Source organism: Grampus griseus (genome assembly GCF_964374135.1).
Source record: "Grampus griseus genome assembly, chromosome: 5".
In the NCBI taxonomy this organism is placed as follows: Eukaryota; Metazoa; Chordata; class Mammalia; order Artiodactyla; family Delphinidae; genus Grampus; species Grampus griseus.
Window position 1 is genome coordinate 88,932,412 of NC_138998.1, and position 16,835 is coordinate 88,949,246.

The window sequence follows — 16,835 nt, forward strand, 5'->3', positions numbered from 1 at the left end:
GGAAAGCCTTCCTCCATCTTTGAACCTGCCTCCTTTTCACCCCTAGCCTTGCTCAGCATCTCCCAGGAAAATCTATTTAGCTTAAATCACTTTTGATTGGGATGCTCTTTAGTTTTCAGAGATTAATCCATTCACAGAAATATCTTAAGGGCCCTAAAAACTACCTCCTATCATTTCACAGATAGTTTGCAAGAGATAAAAGAGTTAGAAGCCCAGCTATCAATTGTGGTCAACACATAGAGCCAGGGATAAATCTTTAAGATTCTTGAAAGCATACACATCCCTCAACATTCCATTCTCTTCAAGCTCTTATTTAACTCCTTAGTCAACCAGTGAGCAAGTCCTGCCAAAATACTAACACAACTGTACCCCAAAACTCCTGCGTGGCTGAGGAAGCTGGAAGAGGATTTGAGCGTGTACTCTCACACATGTGAAGGAAACTACCTCCATCAGGCAAAAGACCTCTTGAAGTGTTAAACTGTTATGGGTAAACAAAACTTCAGCAAAAATAATCCCTAGGTCTTATAAAAATAAAATGACATTTCAGTGTTCTTTCCCATCTTTTCTTTCTGTGAGAAAATATGCAGTGTTGAACAGTTGGTTTTTCCTTTGTTTCTTTCATTTTCTTCTGTGCCAGTTACTGGGGGACAGTTTATATTTTAATTTCATCTTTTCTTCTTCACACAGTTAAAGGGGAAAATAATTATTCATACTGGTTTCAAGCCAGGCTGCATCAGTATTGTACCTGGGAAGGAAATGGGTAGATTCTGGGAAAGGTTTTTTCTCCCCCCAATCAAAATACATATGTTGTTGGAGGATTTCTCATCAGCCAAAAAACAATGTTTGACTATTTCATTCTGAGTGTTATATATAACTTTCTGAAAATGTCAGAATATCTTATGTAGGCAGCCTGATTTCAAGTGAACATCTCCTTGGTTATAATCAATTTACCTGTAAAGTCTGACACTGTTCTGAGAGTCATCTAAAAAGCCACAGGTTACTTGTGGATTAATCAAGGACCTCAAAGCATATAACTGAGCTTATACTTTTTTTTTTCAGTCCTAAAAAGCTATGCATCTATCTTGTTCTCTGAAAGTTATATAGACATACCACAGTACCCTTTACCCACAGGTATGGTGGTTGTTGTTGGTATGTATGGGGGAGAAACACTGTTCTACGGAGGCAAAGAAAAACAACAGTTCGGCAGTGGTGCAGAATCAAATCCAAATTTTCCACTCGTTTTTATTAAAAGCAGCTGTTAATGACCTGCAGTAGGCAAATGATGTCATTTATCTAAAAAGATTTTCAGTGGTCTTCCCCTTTGGGTTATTTTCTACATAAATCAGTCATTTTACATATTCCTTTTCTTTGGTAAATAGAAAAAGGTATTTGCCTTTCTGGTTTTTCACTTTGATCCTTTATTGGTATCAAAAGCAAGTTAGGTCTAGACTGATATTAAAATGAGAAGTGTTCTTCTGCCCATTTTTCTAACAAAAAGATACTACAAATAAATTTTAAACTTCAGTTCTGTCAAAAAATGGGCCTCTTCTATGTTCTCTAGTAGCAGATACAGGAGATCAGAGATCAAAAATCACATAAATACAAACATACATTCAACCTCTTGCCATACATTTTCTTCTCCCAGGAAACCTCCAGCATCCACCACTTACCTCATTTTTTATGTAGCTGGTAGGAAATCTGCTTGATACACAAACTCTTTTTGACAACTGTAAAGCTGTGGTCAATTATGCCCTTTCTTGTATTTTCCAGGTCAACAGCTGCGCAGTACAGTAGTTAACACTCTGTCTTTAGCCACACTTAAGAGTTATAGCGCAGGGAAATTCCTTTCAAGATTATCTCCTTTATTTTGTTGATTTTGAACAAGGAACCCCCAAACTTTACACTACGTGTAATGGGCTTGCAACAGATTAAGCAGCAGGATGTGAGTTTAGAGTTCTTATTTCTGAGGTAGAACAAATCGTTCCTCATGCCTCCTTTCTGCTTATCCTCAGCCTTTCTTCTTCCCCACCCCCTCCCAACCAACAACTTTTCCCAGCCCTGGAGTAACAGCGGAGAATTATAATACTTCAAATCTTACAATATATTGTTAAACACAGCATTCCCGAATGAGAGAAAGATTAATGAAAACTCTCGTTGGAAAGCTCCTGAGGTAAGGGGAAACCTATGATATCGACTATCTTTACAACTGTGAAAAACTTTCAGTTTTGAAAAGAAAAGTAAAAAAGATACCAGCAGGTTAGCGTAGCCTTCAATACTGCAGCACGTCTTCCTTTACTCTTTTTAACTGCTACCAGCTGACTCACACTCCGACTCAGGGGCCCTTGGCAACCAACGGCCCAAGCCCCCTAAAGACTGCTAAGGACCACCAAGAGAGCACAGCGGAAACGCCCGCAGACCCTCCTCGGTGTTTAAATTTCAGCGGGAGGAAGCGTGGCCTAACGTGAGTAGGAGAACGCCACGCCCCCACGGGGCGGGGCTGTCTCACAGCCACCGTCTCCCTAGAGGCGGGGAAGGGGCGGGGCCACACGTGACGTCATCCATGGAGCCCTCCCTGGTTGGAGGGAATTTAGAAGAGACAAGGTGGGAAGGAGGCGGAGTCTAGTTTCCCTGGTGATGGGTTGCCCGGCGGTCGCCTGGTAACCGGCCGCGGAGGTCTTGGCTGAGCCAGCGCAGGCCGCGGAGGTCTGTGGGCCGGGGCTGGTGCTGGACTCTTTCTGTCTGTTCCGCGATGGCAGCGGCAGTGGTCACGCCGTCGGGTTTGGAGGATGGGGTTTCTCGGTCCCGTGGCGAAGGGGCAGGGGAGGCGGTCGTGGAACGGGGCCCCGGCGCGGCCTACCACATGTTCGTGGTGATGGAGGACCTGGTGGAGAAGCTGAAGTTGCTCCGCTATGAGGAGGATCTCCTCCGGAAAAACAACCTGAAGCCCCCGTCCAGGTGGGTGCCCTCGTCCCCCGAGCGCCTGGATACGGGCTGGGCTCTGGGGAGATGCCTTCCTCCGGCCTTCGGGGGAACGCCAAGCGCGGGTTAGCGAACACTTGCCTCTGTCTTCCTTCGCAGGAAAGGGCACTTCACCCCAAACTTGGCGACGGAGGGCCGGACTACTCACGGAGCTTAGGCTTCGTATTTTTGTAGGAAGAGTAAAGTTTTGGAACTACAGATAGGATTGGAAGACAGCTTGCCTAGAGCACACACGCAGCTCCATAAAACACAATTTTTTTTTTTCGGATTATAAACGTAATAAAACAACCTCATAGAAAACTCAGAAAACACAAGAAAATGTGTAAAAATAGTACTGCAGTCACTCATAATCTCATCCCGAAAGATGAATGCCATTATCAATTTAGATCTATCTCTAGTTTTTGTTTTTCTCTTTGAGAGCCTGTCCCTACAACTTGTAACTGTGGGTACCTGGACCTTGCTGAGCACTTTGTATGCAGTTAGTAAACTTGTTCACTAATTGCTATGGTTTAAAAGACTTCCGCCTTTGCAGTAACAGTATTCTCTGAAACTGAGAAGTGAAAAAGACAAATGAAATGACAATTATTGGAATTGTCTCTCTCTCATAGAACCCAAAGGCCTGCCCTGTTCTGGTGGGGAATAAGTCCATCATCCTGAAGCCACTGGCATTAGTTACTGAGGGTAGTGGACAGCCAGCACTTTCTCTTCCAGTCAGTGTAGCTTAGTGATAGCCTCATAAATAAGTTTTATAGCTTTCCTTCACATTAGTACTTACTTAATTTTTTGTGTTTATTTTAGATCAAGAATTTGTAGTACTTTCTCTTAAAGGCTACAGCTAGTCTCAAATAATTTCCCTTGACAGTTTGAATCTCATTTCTTGCTCTCTTCCAGTAACTCACATTAGAAGATATGTAGGCTTCATGTAAACTGCCCATATTGCTAAGCCAGTCCATAATAGGAGAAAAGTTAGAGGAAGAATCATTGTTGCTTGATTCATGATAGAAATTGTAGGATTGGAAGTTTTTACTTAAATGAATAGGATAATATAAACAACCAACATCTTCTATGTTAATAAAAATGTGGTTTTTTTCTCCAAGTATATTTTTCAAACTAGAAGAAAGGCCTTAAGGTTCTATAGATATAATCTGTATACTATTTCCTCAGCAGGTTAGCAGGGTACTTTGAGTCATGGATTTGCATGGAAATATCCTAGTTTAATGGTTCTCAAAGTGCAGTCAACAGACCAGCAGAATCAGTATCACCTGGGAACTTATTAGAAGTGCAGTCCCACAGGCCCTTTCCCTGGTCTAGTGTATCAGAAATCCTAGGGGTGGGGCGGGGGCCCAGAAGTCTGTTTTAACAAACCTTCCAGGTGATTCTGATGCCTGCTAAAGTTTGAGAGCCACTGTCCTAGGTCTACAGTATTTAACAGTATCCATTCCTCTGTCTTGGAGTTGTTAGCAGCTGATTCGGAAAAGATGGGTTGTTAGTAGTGGGTGAACATATATTGATACCTACCTGGAAGGACTTCATGGCCTTTTTTTCTTTCCAGCTTTCTGTTATCTTTGAGAACATTTACACTTACCCTGCAGGAAAAAGTTTTGGAAACAGGAAGGAGTAGACTGCTGATTCTTATGAAAAATAGTTATAATATCTATAAATCCAAATGTAAACACAATAGTGATGGCTACACATAAAAGCAAAATAAGATCTTTGATCAAACTGACGAATACTGTTGCTAGCAGGTTTTATTCCTGATATGTTTAGGTACAAATCATGTTGACCCTCATAGGGCTATTTTTAGTAGTCTGAGGATTTAACCTAAAGTCAACAAATGTTTGTTAGACTGGGGATGTGATAAAACACAGTGGTTCTTACTCCTGGCTGCACCTTAGAACCACCTAGGAAGCTTTTGAAACATGCCCATACTGGAGCTTCACTCCCAGAAGTTCTGATTTAATCTGCGAGGGAAGAAGCAATGTTTAGTAAGGTAGCAATAGTTTGACAAGATCCTCAAGTGATTCAATATGCAGCCAAGATGAGACCAACTGTTTAACCTAGAGGATAGGGTAGAATCAGTAAGCAAAGATAACAGTGACATTGTAAAAAATGTAAAAATGCATAGTGAATAATCATTAAGGTCTTTTTTTAAACTCTGAGCATCTCTTAATTCCAAATGACCATTTTCTGGAAGTACTCTCTTATTAATTATTCCTGACACATAAATGATTTTGGCCAAAGTTCTACATGCTCGGTTTTTTAACATGACCTGCACTTTCTGGATGTAAAGTCTTTGATCTAATATTTTGTGACCAGTAGTAATTGCCCTTATCCTGTTGATTAAAAACTTTAATGTGAGTGTTGTGGTTTACTAGAAACTTCAAAGAGTGAATTATCAATGTGTTTTGTTGTTAAAGCCATTTGGAAAAAAAAAATCCTTTGGCAATTTTGGATTTAGCTCCTTTAGCTACTATGGACTTGTTTGAAATATTTCATATTCTACCCTCTCCCCTTCTTTTGAAACAGACACTATTTTGCACTGCCTACCAATCCTGGGGAACAGTTCTACATGTTTTTCACTCTTGCTGCTTGGTTGATTAATAAAGCAGGACACCCCTTTGAGCAGCCTCAAGAATATGATGACCCTAATGCAACAATCTCTAACATATTATCTGAACTTCGATCATTCGTAAGTGTAAACAACTCTCTTCTTTCTGCATGTTCTCAAGTTAGGACATTTTTAATATTGGTAATACAACCACATAAATGCTAGCCTTTTAGAAGAATTCTCTTTGAATAACTATATACACATGCATATATATGTGTATATATGTATATATATAATTATATCTAGATTTATTTTTCAGGTAAAATCGTCTCAGGATGGTTGATATTATAACATTAATGCCACTTCTAAACATGTTTAGTGTGCACACATTATAGCCCAAAGTAATAATATTTTTCTTAATCTTGATATGTCTCTGAGATAAATTTATGGATACTTAGTTCTCCTTCTAAAAAATGACTAAAAACTAGGAAGCTGGAACACTGTATTTTGAAAGGAAACTTTGATTTAATAGACCATGATAACAGTTGTACTTTTCTGACTTTTCCTGGGGACAAGCAGTAAGAATTTTTGGCACACATGTTATTGATTTTTGACAAGTGAATCACTTCATCCTTCGCATGGTTGTTTAATGATATGATACCAACCTAGTGGTTATACTGAATTTTCACCCTAACAAGATCGATGATTTTTTCTGCTGTCATGAGGTTATTGCCTTTTAATTTGATACTTTTGACAGTAAAACATATTCATTTTCCTTTAGTATTTCTGTACCAATGGATTAAAAAAAAAAGACTAAAGAGATGGATTTCTAAGAAGCAATGTAATTAGTTATTTTAAATCATATTTGAAGAATAGAGAAGTGATATATTTATTCAGCAGTACTTTGCTTAAAATATTTTGACATTTGCAATATAAATAACAAGTTATACCCTGTTTATCTTTTGTATTTCAGGGGAGAACTGCAGATTTTGCTCCTTCAAAATTAAAATCGGGTTATGGAGCACATGTATGCTATGTTCTTGACTGTTTAGCCGAAGAAGCATTAAAATATATTGGTTTCACTTGGAAAAGGTAAAAATTACCCCACCTGGCAACAGTAATTTTATGTGCGGAGCTTTTTGTTCTAAGGGTTCAGAGCTGTTTAGTTGAACTGATAGGAAGTATTTCTTCTTGACTGTTCTAAACTGAAAATGCCACACTTAATTAGAAAACTTAGTATAGACAAAATTGGAATATCTGGTATCTTCAAAACCAGTTTTGATATTGTGCCCCTTCCCAGTTCAGATATATAATTATTAAGGATTTAACTGTAACTGTATATCCTGGTCAATTTAGGACATTTTTTAAAAGTTTCTTTGCATATATTTATTTATACAACCAAAGATAATATATACATGGGGGTAAATGATAGCTACAGATTTAAGGAAAAAAATGGAAATTAATATAGTATTTTAAGTGGGATTTTCTCCTTTGTTTATAGTGACTGGGCAAGAATAATACTGAAGAAGCCACCTGACACTCTGTTAGACATTGTTCATTGCTTCTTTCTCTGACCTGTGATTTGTTTATATTTCTATTGTTGTATCTATACCATGGTATTAAAGTCATTTGTTTACAGGTCTGGCTTTCTTGCTAGAAATTATGAAATCTTTGTATGTACTCTATGGCAGTTAACATAGCATTTGATATATCATAGATGCTCAATAAATGTTGACCACATGGATAAGGGAATAAAATATTAAGAAACTATCAATTTGTATAGGTTATAATTAGAAAATATATAAATTTGGTCCTTTGGAGATTGGGATTATTGATAGGTTAGAGACTGTGGAAGGCATTATTCAGGTTAAAAACATGAGCAAGCAGTGAATTTGGATTAGAACTACCTTCTTGGAAAGGTGTATATATTGTTTGTATATTTTAATGTACATTCAGTTACATTCTCTCAGGAAAGTTATCTACTCTCTATTAATGAATACTTTTAAAAACGTACTTGGCTTAGGTTATCATCAGGTTGAACCATATGAAATTACCGATATTCATCTATTTTTGAACTAAAAAAAAGTGGTAATTTCATACGCTCCAACCCAAACAGTACCACTTAGTGCAGTGTGAATAATGAGTACATAATCTACATTACTTCTTTATTAGATTCCATGAAATGTTATGAGATATCCTGCATTTGGCATTTTTTAAAAAGTATTAAATCTATTGCCTAATGAATTCTAAATTCACCAGAAATTATTGGTATCTTAACCACTAAGATAACCAATTGGTATCTTTCCCCCCATGTATATACGGTTCCTATAAATTATACAAATCACAATGCGTGACCAAGAATAAGATATGCTAAGAAACAAAGTACCAAATTAAATAGATAATTTGGTACTTCCTTTGTTTCTTAGCATATCTTATTCTTGGCCACGGATTGTGATTTGTATAATTTATAGGGACCGTATATACATGGGGGGAAAGTAGGAGGAAACATTGAAAATAGGGATTAGAGAATATATCAACTATGTGATATGTAAGTGACGTAGAAGTTACGTGTTTATAGATTCTTATTTTATATATCTAAATATGCTAAAACAAACTAGTAAAAAAAAAAAAGGAAATTATTCTTTAAGAAGATTGATTTGGTTTGTAGTACTTTACTTCCTTAATATTAAATGTCGATTTTTGTATTTTGTTAACCTGAGGTATGGATTTTTAAAATAACTTTCCAGAAATAAATGCAAATACTTTTTTTTTAAAGATTTATTTATTTTTTTAATTTTATTTATTTTTGCTTCATTGGGTCTTAGTTGCAGCACACGGGATCTTCATTGAGGCATGCAGGATCTTTCTTTGTGGCATGCAGGCTTCTCTTTAGTTGTGGTGTGCGGGTTTTTTCTCTTCACTAGTTGTGGCACACAGGTTCCAGGGCGTGTGGGCTCTGTAGTTGTGGCACACAGGGTCCAGAGCGCGTGAGCTCTGTAGTTTCCAGCCCACGGGCTCTAGTTAAGGCATGCGAGCTCAGCAGTTGTGGCACGCAGGCTTAGTTGCCCTGTGGCATTTGGGATCTTAGTTCCCTGACCAGGGATAGAACCCCCATCCCCTGCATTGGAAGGCAGATTCTTTAGCACTGGACCACCAGGGAAGTCCCCAAATACTTTTGAGTATTTTCAGTATGGGAAATGTGTGTCATTAATCTTGATGGAGAAAAGAGTGCTCAATACTTAGTGTTAGGACCACTGTTTAGATTTTGGAAATAAGAACAAAGCTGGAGTCCTTCTTATTACCTCTATCAAAATAAATTTCAGGACTTCCCTGGTGGCGCAGTGGTTAAGAATCTACCTGCCAGTGCAGGGGACACAGGTTTGAGCCCTGGTCCAGGAAGATCCCACATGCCACGGAACAACTAAGCCCGTGTGCCACAACTACTGAGCCTGCGCTCTACAGCCCACAAGCCACAACTACTGAAGCCCACACGCCTAGAGCCTGTGCTCTGCAACAAGAGAAACCACTGCAATGAGAAGTCTGCGCACTGCAACAAAGAGTACCCCTGCTCACCACAACTAGAGAAAGCCTGCGCGCAACAACGAAGACCCAATGCAGCCAAAAATAAATGAATAAATAGATACATTAAAATTTTTTTAAATAAATTTCAGATTGATCAAAGACGTAAATGTGAAAAATGAAACTATAGGAGTGCTGAAAGACCAAAGGGATGTGGGATGTGTCATGTGATGGAAAAGCCTTATGTATATGATGTTAAAGCTAGGACCCATGCAAGAAAATGTTGCTAAGTCTATGTAATAAGAATTGTAACAGTCCTGAATAGCTAAGAGTATAAGAAATAAATAGGAAAAATATTCTTAACACAGTTAAGCAAAGCATTAATTTTCTTAATATACACACAAGGGCAGGGGGCATAAATATGCATTTCACTGAAAAACACACATAACCAATTGAAATATGAAGAGGTATTCAACCGCTCTCATGTGAAAGAAATGCAGTTAAAACAAGAGTGAGGTTTTTTCACTTAGATGATTGGAAAGGATTAAAGTTTGTTTACCATATTGGCAGATGTTTACCATATTGGCGAATGTATGGAAACAGAGTCCCTGTTGTGCGAGTGTAAATTAGGGTAACGTTTTGGAAGCTGGTTTTAGCAATATCGAGCAAAACAATAAAATGTACAAAGTTGTTGACCCAGCCCTTATACTTGTACAAATTTATTTTAAATGATATACATAAACGATAAATGTATAAGGATGATCTTTTCAGTATTGTCTAGTAAAGAAACTAGAAACAACGTCAATTTTCAGCCAGAGATTGCTAGTCATATGACTTATGGTTCAGTGGAATACAGTGCAGGTATGTTGGGGGCGGTGAGGAGAAGTTGTACACTTGACCTTTGAACGATGCAGAGCTTAAGGCTGTGGAAAATCCATATATAACTTGTAGTAGGCCTTCCTTATAAGTCATCCCTCCAAATCCGCAGTTCTGCATCTGCAGATTCAATCTACCACAAAACGTGTAGCAGTGTAGTATTTACTATTGAAAAAAATCTCTGTGTAAATAGACCCATGCAATTCAAACCCATGTTGTTCAGGAGTCAACTGTATATATACTTAAGTGTGGTATATTAGTAAGTAAAGAAAGTAGGTTGTCTAACAGTATGCATGGTATCATCCCATTTATGTACTTGATTCTTCAAATTTGGAGGTAAACATTTTTGCTTCTTTACATAGAAGGTTTCAGGAAGGATACGTGAAACATTTAACAGTGATTCTGGAAAAGGGGGCAGGTGAAAAAGGACCAGAACTGGTGTAGCGGGGGGATCCTTAATATTCACATTATGCCTTTTTGCTCTGCTGAAATGTTTTGTTTTTTACTCTCATCTCATGTTAAGCTTTATTATTTTAGACCAACATACCCAGTGGAAGAATTAGAAGAAGAAACTGTTGCAGAAGATGATGCAGAATTAACATTAAATAAAGTGGATGAAGAATTTGTGGTATGTGTGTTGCGGAACTTTTTGTTCATTTTCACCATTGGATTCATTTCCCTTAATCAGTATCAGTTGTTTAGACCTGTAGTTAAGTTAATACTCATGTTCTGTAATGATTGAGGTCTGAATTTTAGCAGAGGTTCTTCAAATGTAGACAAGAAGTAGTAGACCACTAGTTATATGGGTTAACATTTTATTAACAACCATTCATGATCTTAAATAGGCCATAAATAATAAAGAATTTAGAAGAGAGCAATAGCATTTAGGATTAATACATTCCGCTTCATAAGAACACCATTCATTTCTCAGGAACTCCTTTATGCTTCTAAAATTAGGATGAAGACCACCCTGCAGGAACTTAAAAAATACTTATACATACCAACATTATTTAAATTGTTTGGCAGCATCTGGGCCTATCCGCATACTTAACATTCTATCCATAGTGTGAAATTAAATGTTCACGTCTCTACAACAGACTAGACTAGGAAAATGGTGGAGAAAAAGAACTTTTCCTCAGAACCAGATATGGATTGACCCTGGTGTTTTAGGAAGTATACATATGATTTGAAATTAAAATGGCAGGGAAAAAAACTTTGTAGTATATTTTACTGTCATAAACCAATTAAATTTTTCAGGTGATTTTTTTGAATCCACAGAAAGTATATTCTATATTTCAGCTTAAAGTAATTTATTAAGGTACTATATGCTGCAAAGATATTAATCACTGCATTATTTTATAGTGAATGATGAAAATAACCATTAAATAAATTAGACTATATCAGATAGTAGAATATCATATACCCATTAAAAATTGTTTACAAAGAAGGGCTTCCCTGGTGGCGCAGTGGTTGAGAGTCCACCTGCCGATGCAGGGGACACGGGTTCGTGCCCTGGTCCGGGAAGATCCCACATGCCGTGGAGCGGCTAGGCCCGTGAGCCATGGCCGCTGAGCCTGCGCATCCAGAGCCTGTGCTCCGCAACGGAAGAGGCCACAATAGTGAGAGGCCCGCGTACCGCAAAAAAAAAAAAAAAAGAAATGTTAGTGACATGAGGATGACAACTTATACTATATGCATAAACTCAACTATATAAAATATGCAGAAAAAATATTAATATATTAACATTAGTTATATATGGGTAGAGGGATTATGGATGATTATTTTCTCTTCTATACATCTTTATATCTTCAAAGTTTTTAACATGTATTTTATTAGCAGTAGAAATATTTTAAACCATATGTATTAAAAAGATGACTGCTATTTATAGAAGGAAAAAGACCACTATAAAACAAATCAATTTAAAAGATATCTTTCTTAATGTGATAAATTTTTAAAGTTAAGGTAAAAATGTAGTCATTCATGTGTTCATTGAGCATCTGTTATGTAGCAGGCACTGGGCAAGAACCTGATGGTGCTGGATGTACAAAAACTCTGAGGCAGGAAGGAGCTTAGCATGACCAAGGAACTGAGAGAAAACCACAGTGGCCGTATCTCCTAAGTGAGCGGGAGGGTGGCTTAAGATTAACTGGGAAGATAGACCAGGTCCAGATCATTTTGGGCGTTTTAAGTTTAGACTTTATACTTTGTGTAATAGATCTTTCCATTCAGGCTCAGAAAATTTTAAGTCCTCACATAGTCCCAGTTGTTCATCTCACTTATTTTACTCGGGTATCTTCCTCATCTTGTCTTCTTAGTTACTGTTTATTAGTTACTAGTTAATAGCTTATCTACAGATACCTGGTCCTAGTGCATCAATATTTAGCTTCAGGGCTTCCCTGGTGGTGCAGTGGTTGAGAGTCCACCTGCCGATGCAGGGTACACGGGTTTGTGCCCCGGACCGGGAAGATCCCACATGCCGTGGAGCGGCTGGGCCCGTGAGCCATGGCTGCTGAGCCTGCGCGTCCGGACCCTGTGCTCCGCAACGGGAGAGGCCACAACAGTGAGAGGCCCACATACCGGGAAAAAAAAAAAAAAAAAAAAAATTTAGCTTCAAAGACCTATAACTCAAAACTGCTCGTCAGGGGGAAAAAAGGAAGAAAACCTACTAATCAGAAGGAAAACTCTGTGAGGGCAGAAACCAATTTTGCACATTTTTTGTATCTCCAGTTTATTATGCAGTGCCTGGTGCCTTAGTAAGTGTTCATTAAATATTTGACCAAAAATCACCTGTCAGCATATTGCTTGTAACTTTTAGAAATTATAGCTTTTTTTTTTTTTCTGAGAACCATTTAAAGTTCAAAGCAGCATTATTGTTTGTGTAAATTAGAGAAACAAACTAGAAAGCAGCCTCTTCACACATTTCTTGCCAACTGTGAAGTAGAGACCTTCTGCTGTCATAAGATCAAGCTGAAGGCCTTCCTCAGGGGGTTGCCTCTGAGGCTGTCATGTCTGTTGAATTTTTTTCTTTCCTTTCTTCCTTATTGTCATTATATTATCCTAAGGAACCCTCTCTTACCTCTCCCATTCCTCTTGCTAAGGAGAGCTGGATCAGTGCCAAAAAGCCTTTGGCTGGTGGGATAGTACTTCATTTTGTTGCCAGTTTGTGGGATAGCCCGAGGATGGTAAAGATCATTTCTGACAGAGTAAAGTTAGTCTATAATCAACAAGGAACTCAAAACCTTCAGTTTTAGACTGGCCAAATAAAGATAGGACACATTGGAAAGAAAGAAAGTGAGGAGAGAGAGGGGAGGAGGGAGAGAGAGAGGCAGAGAGGAAGGGAGGGAGGATTGGGATCATGACACAGAATATTTTCAAAGAATATTCTCACAGAATGTTCTCACAGTATATAATCATATCCTTAGTAATTGGCAATAAAAGAATTAAGAGGATACATATTAGGCAAAGAAATGACAGGAAATTGTTGAGTGCCTTCTAAATTACTGAGATTAAAATCCTCTTAATTTATTTTAAAACTATTTTTGAGTCTGTTTATATTCAAATTCCTTTCGAATGCTTTCTTAATAATATTTAGTAACTTAAATCCTTTTTCTAGTACCTACTCTTAAAGCTTTTTGCCTATGAGTGTTCAGTCCACCACAATTCAACAAGTATTTATTGATCACCTATATTAATAGTACTGATTAGGTTATTATAAAAACATTATAAACTTGTCTCTTCTCCCATGGGCACTAAGTCACTGGCATTTCAATCATTTGCTCTGGTTAAGTAGACCATCACTAGTGCAAACACAGGATAGACTGAGCTGTTTCTCAAAGGTGTGGCTCTGCATGTATGCTTAAGATTTAACATGTAAACAGATCAGTTTTGTCTACACCTCTATGCCCCACTGCCCCATCCCCAAAAATATGAACGTTAGTTGAGTGTATGGAATCTGCATTTATATTGTTTCATGTTTTACTAAAATCTTTCCAGTTCCCCAAAGATTAGCAGAGTTCCCCTATCTTATTTTAGTGGCCCTACTCCCAGAGATTCTACTTTCTGAGTAGCTCTGGGATGGAGCCTTACATTTTCACAAGCTCCCAGGTGATGCTGATGCTGATGCTGCCTGTCTAAGAACCACATTTTGAGAACCACTGTCTTACATACTTCTTTTTTTAAATTTCTTTTATTAATTTTTACTGGAGTATAATTGCCTTACAATGTTGTGTTAGTTTCTTGCTGTACAGCAAAGTGAATCAGTCATACATATACATATATCCACTCTTCTTTAGATTTCCTTCCCATTTAGGTCACCACAGAGCACTGAGTAGAGTTCCCTGTGCTATACAGTAGGTTCTCATTAGTTATCCATTTTATATATAGCAGTGTATATATGTCAGTCCCAGTCTCCCAATTCATCCCACCCCTCCTAACCCCCTTGGTAACCATACGTTTGTTCTCTACGTCTGTGACTCTATTTCTGCCTTGTAAATAAGTTCATCTCTACCATTTTTCTAGATTCCACATATAAGCGATATTATATGATATTTGTTTTTCTCTTTCTGACTCACTTCACTCTGTCTGCCACTCTCTAGGTCCATCCATGCCTCTACAAATGACCCAATTTTGTTCCTTTTTATGGCTGAGTAATGTTCCATTGTATATATGTACCACATCTTCTTTATCCATTCCTCTGATGACTGACATTTAGGTTGCTTCCATGTCTTGGCTATTGTAAATAATGCTGCAAGGAACATTGGGGTGTGTGCACCCTTTCGAATTAAGGTTTTCTCCAGATATATGCCTAGGAGTGGGATTCTGGGTCATACGGAAGCTCTAGTTTTAGCTTTTTAAGGAACCACCATACTGTTCTCCATAGTAACTGTACCAATTTACATTCCAGCCAACAGTATAGGAGGGTTCCCTTCTCTCCACACTCTCTCCAGAATTTATTGTTTGTAGATTTTTTGATGATGTCCATTCTGACTGGTGTGAGGTAATACCTCACTGTAGTTTTGATTTGCATTTCTCTAATAATTAATGATGTTGAGCATCTTTTCATGTGTTTTTTGGCCATCTGTATGTCTTCTTTGGAGAAACGTCTATTTAGGTCTTCTGCCCATTTTTTGATTGGGTTGTTTGTTTTTTTGATATTGAGCTACATGAGCTGTTTGTATATTTTGGAGATTAATCCCTTGTCAGTTGCTTCATTTGCAAATATTTTCTCCTATTCTGAGGGTTGTCTTTTCGTTTTGTTTATGGTTTCCTTTGCTGTGCAAAAGCTTTGATGTTTCATTAGGTCCCATTTGTTTATTTTTGTTTTTATTTTCTTACTCTAGGAGGTAGGTCAAAAAAGATCTTGCTGTGATTTATGTCATAGAGTGTTCTGCCTATATTTTCCTCTTAGAGTTTTACAGTATCCAGCCTTACATTTAGGTCTCTAATCCATTTTGAGTTTATTTTTGTGTATGGTGTTAAGAAGTGTTCTAATTTCATTTTTTACATGTAGCTGTCCAGTTTTCCCAGCACCATTTATTGAAGAGACTGTCTTTTCTCCACTGTATATTCTTGCCTCCTTTGTCATAGATTAGGTGGCCATAGGTGTGTGGGTTTATCTCTAGACTTTCTATCCTGTTCCGTTGATCTATATTCCTGTTTTTTGTGCCAGTACCATACTGTCTTGATTACTGTAGCTTTGTAGTATTGTCTGAAGTCACGGAGCCTGATTCCTCCAGCTCTATTTTTCTTTCTAAGATTGCTTTTGCTCTTCGGGGTCTTTTGTGTTTCCATACAAAGTGTAAAAATTTTTTTGTTCTAGTTCTGTGAAAAATGCCCTTGATAATTTGAAAGGGACTGCGTTGAATCTGTAGATTGCTTTGGGTATAGTATAGTCATTTTCACAATACTGATTCTTCCAATCCAAGAACATGGTATATCTCTCCATATGTATCATCTTTGATTTCTTTCATCAGTGTTTTATAGTTTTATGAGTACAGGTCTTTTGCCTCCTTAGGTAGGTTTATTCCTAGGTATTGTATTCTTTTTGATGCAATGGTAAATGGGATTGTTTCCTTAATCTCTCTTTCTGATCTTTCACCGTTAGTGTATAGGAATGCAAGAGATTTCTGTGTATTAATTTTGTATCCTGCAGCTTTACCCAATTCATCGATGAGCTCTAATAGTTTTATGGTAGCATCTTTAGGATTTTCTATGTATAGTATCATGTCATCTGCAAACAGTGACAGTTTTACTTCTTCTTTTTCAATTTGGATTCCTTTTATTTCTTCTCTGATTGCCATGGCTAGGACTTTCAAAACTACGTTGAATAATAGTGGCGAGAGTGGGCATCCTTGTTTTGTTCCTGATCTTAGAGGAAATGCTTTCAGCTTTTTTCACCATTGAGTATGATGTTCGCTGTGGGTTTGTTGTATATGGCTTTTATTATGTTGAGGTAGGTTCCCTTTAAGCACACTTCGTGGAGAGTTTTTATCATAAATGGGGTTGAACTTTGTCAAAAGCTTTTTCTGCATCTATTGAGATGATCATATGGTTTTTATTCTTCAGTTTCTTAATGTGATGTATCATGTTGATTGATTTGCATATATTGAAGAATCCTTGCATCCCTGGAATAAACACCACTTGATCAGGGTGTATGATCCTTTTAATGTGTTATTGGATTTGGTTTGCTAGTGTTTTGTTGGGGATTTTTGTGTCTATGTTCATCAGTGATATTGGCCTGTAGTTTTCTCTTTTTGTGGTATCTTTGTCTGGTTTTGGTATTAGGGTGATGGTGGTCAAATGAGCTTGAGAGTGTTCTTCCCTCTGTAATTTTTTGGAAGAGTTTCGGAAAGGTAGGTGTTAACTTTTCTCTAAATGTTTGGTAGAATTTGCCTGTGAAGCCATCTGGTTCTGG

General features: G+C 37.7%; 1 protein-coding gene across 1 annotated transcript in view; it reads left to right on the forward strand.

Annotated features, from left to right (window-relative positions):
* The first annotated feature begins 2,674 nt into the window (after positions 1-2,674).
* Positions 2,675-16,835, forward strand: part of IFT57 (intraflagellar transport 57) — a 60,031-nt gene continuing 45,870 nt past the window's right edge. Inside the window, exons 1-4 of the mRNA XM_082654373.1 lie at positions 2,675-2,955; positions 5,506-5,668; positions 6,501-6,619; positions 10,460-10,550. Coding sequence (XP_082510499.1) covers positions 2,750-2,955; positions 5,506-5,668; positions 6,501-6,619; positions 10,460-10,550 — 579 coding nt within the window. The 5' untranslated portion in view covers positions 2,675-2,749. The remainder of the gene's footprint in view (positions 2,956-5,505; positions 5,669-6,500; positions 6,620-10,459; positions 10,551-16,835) is intronic.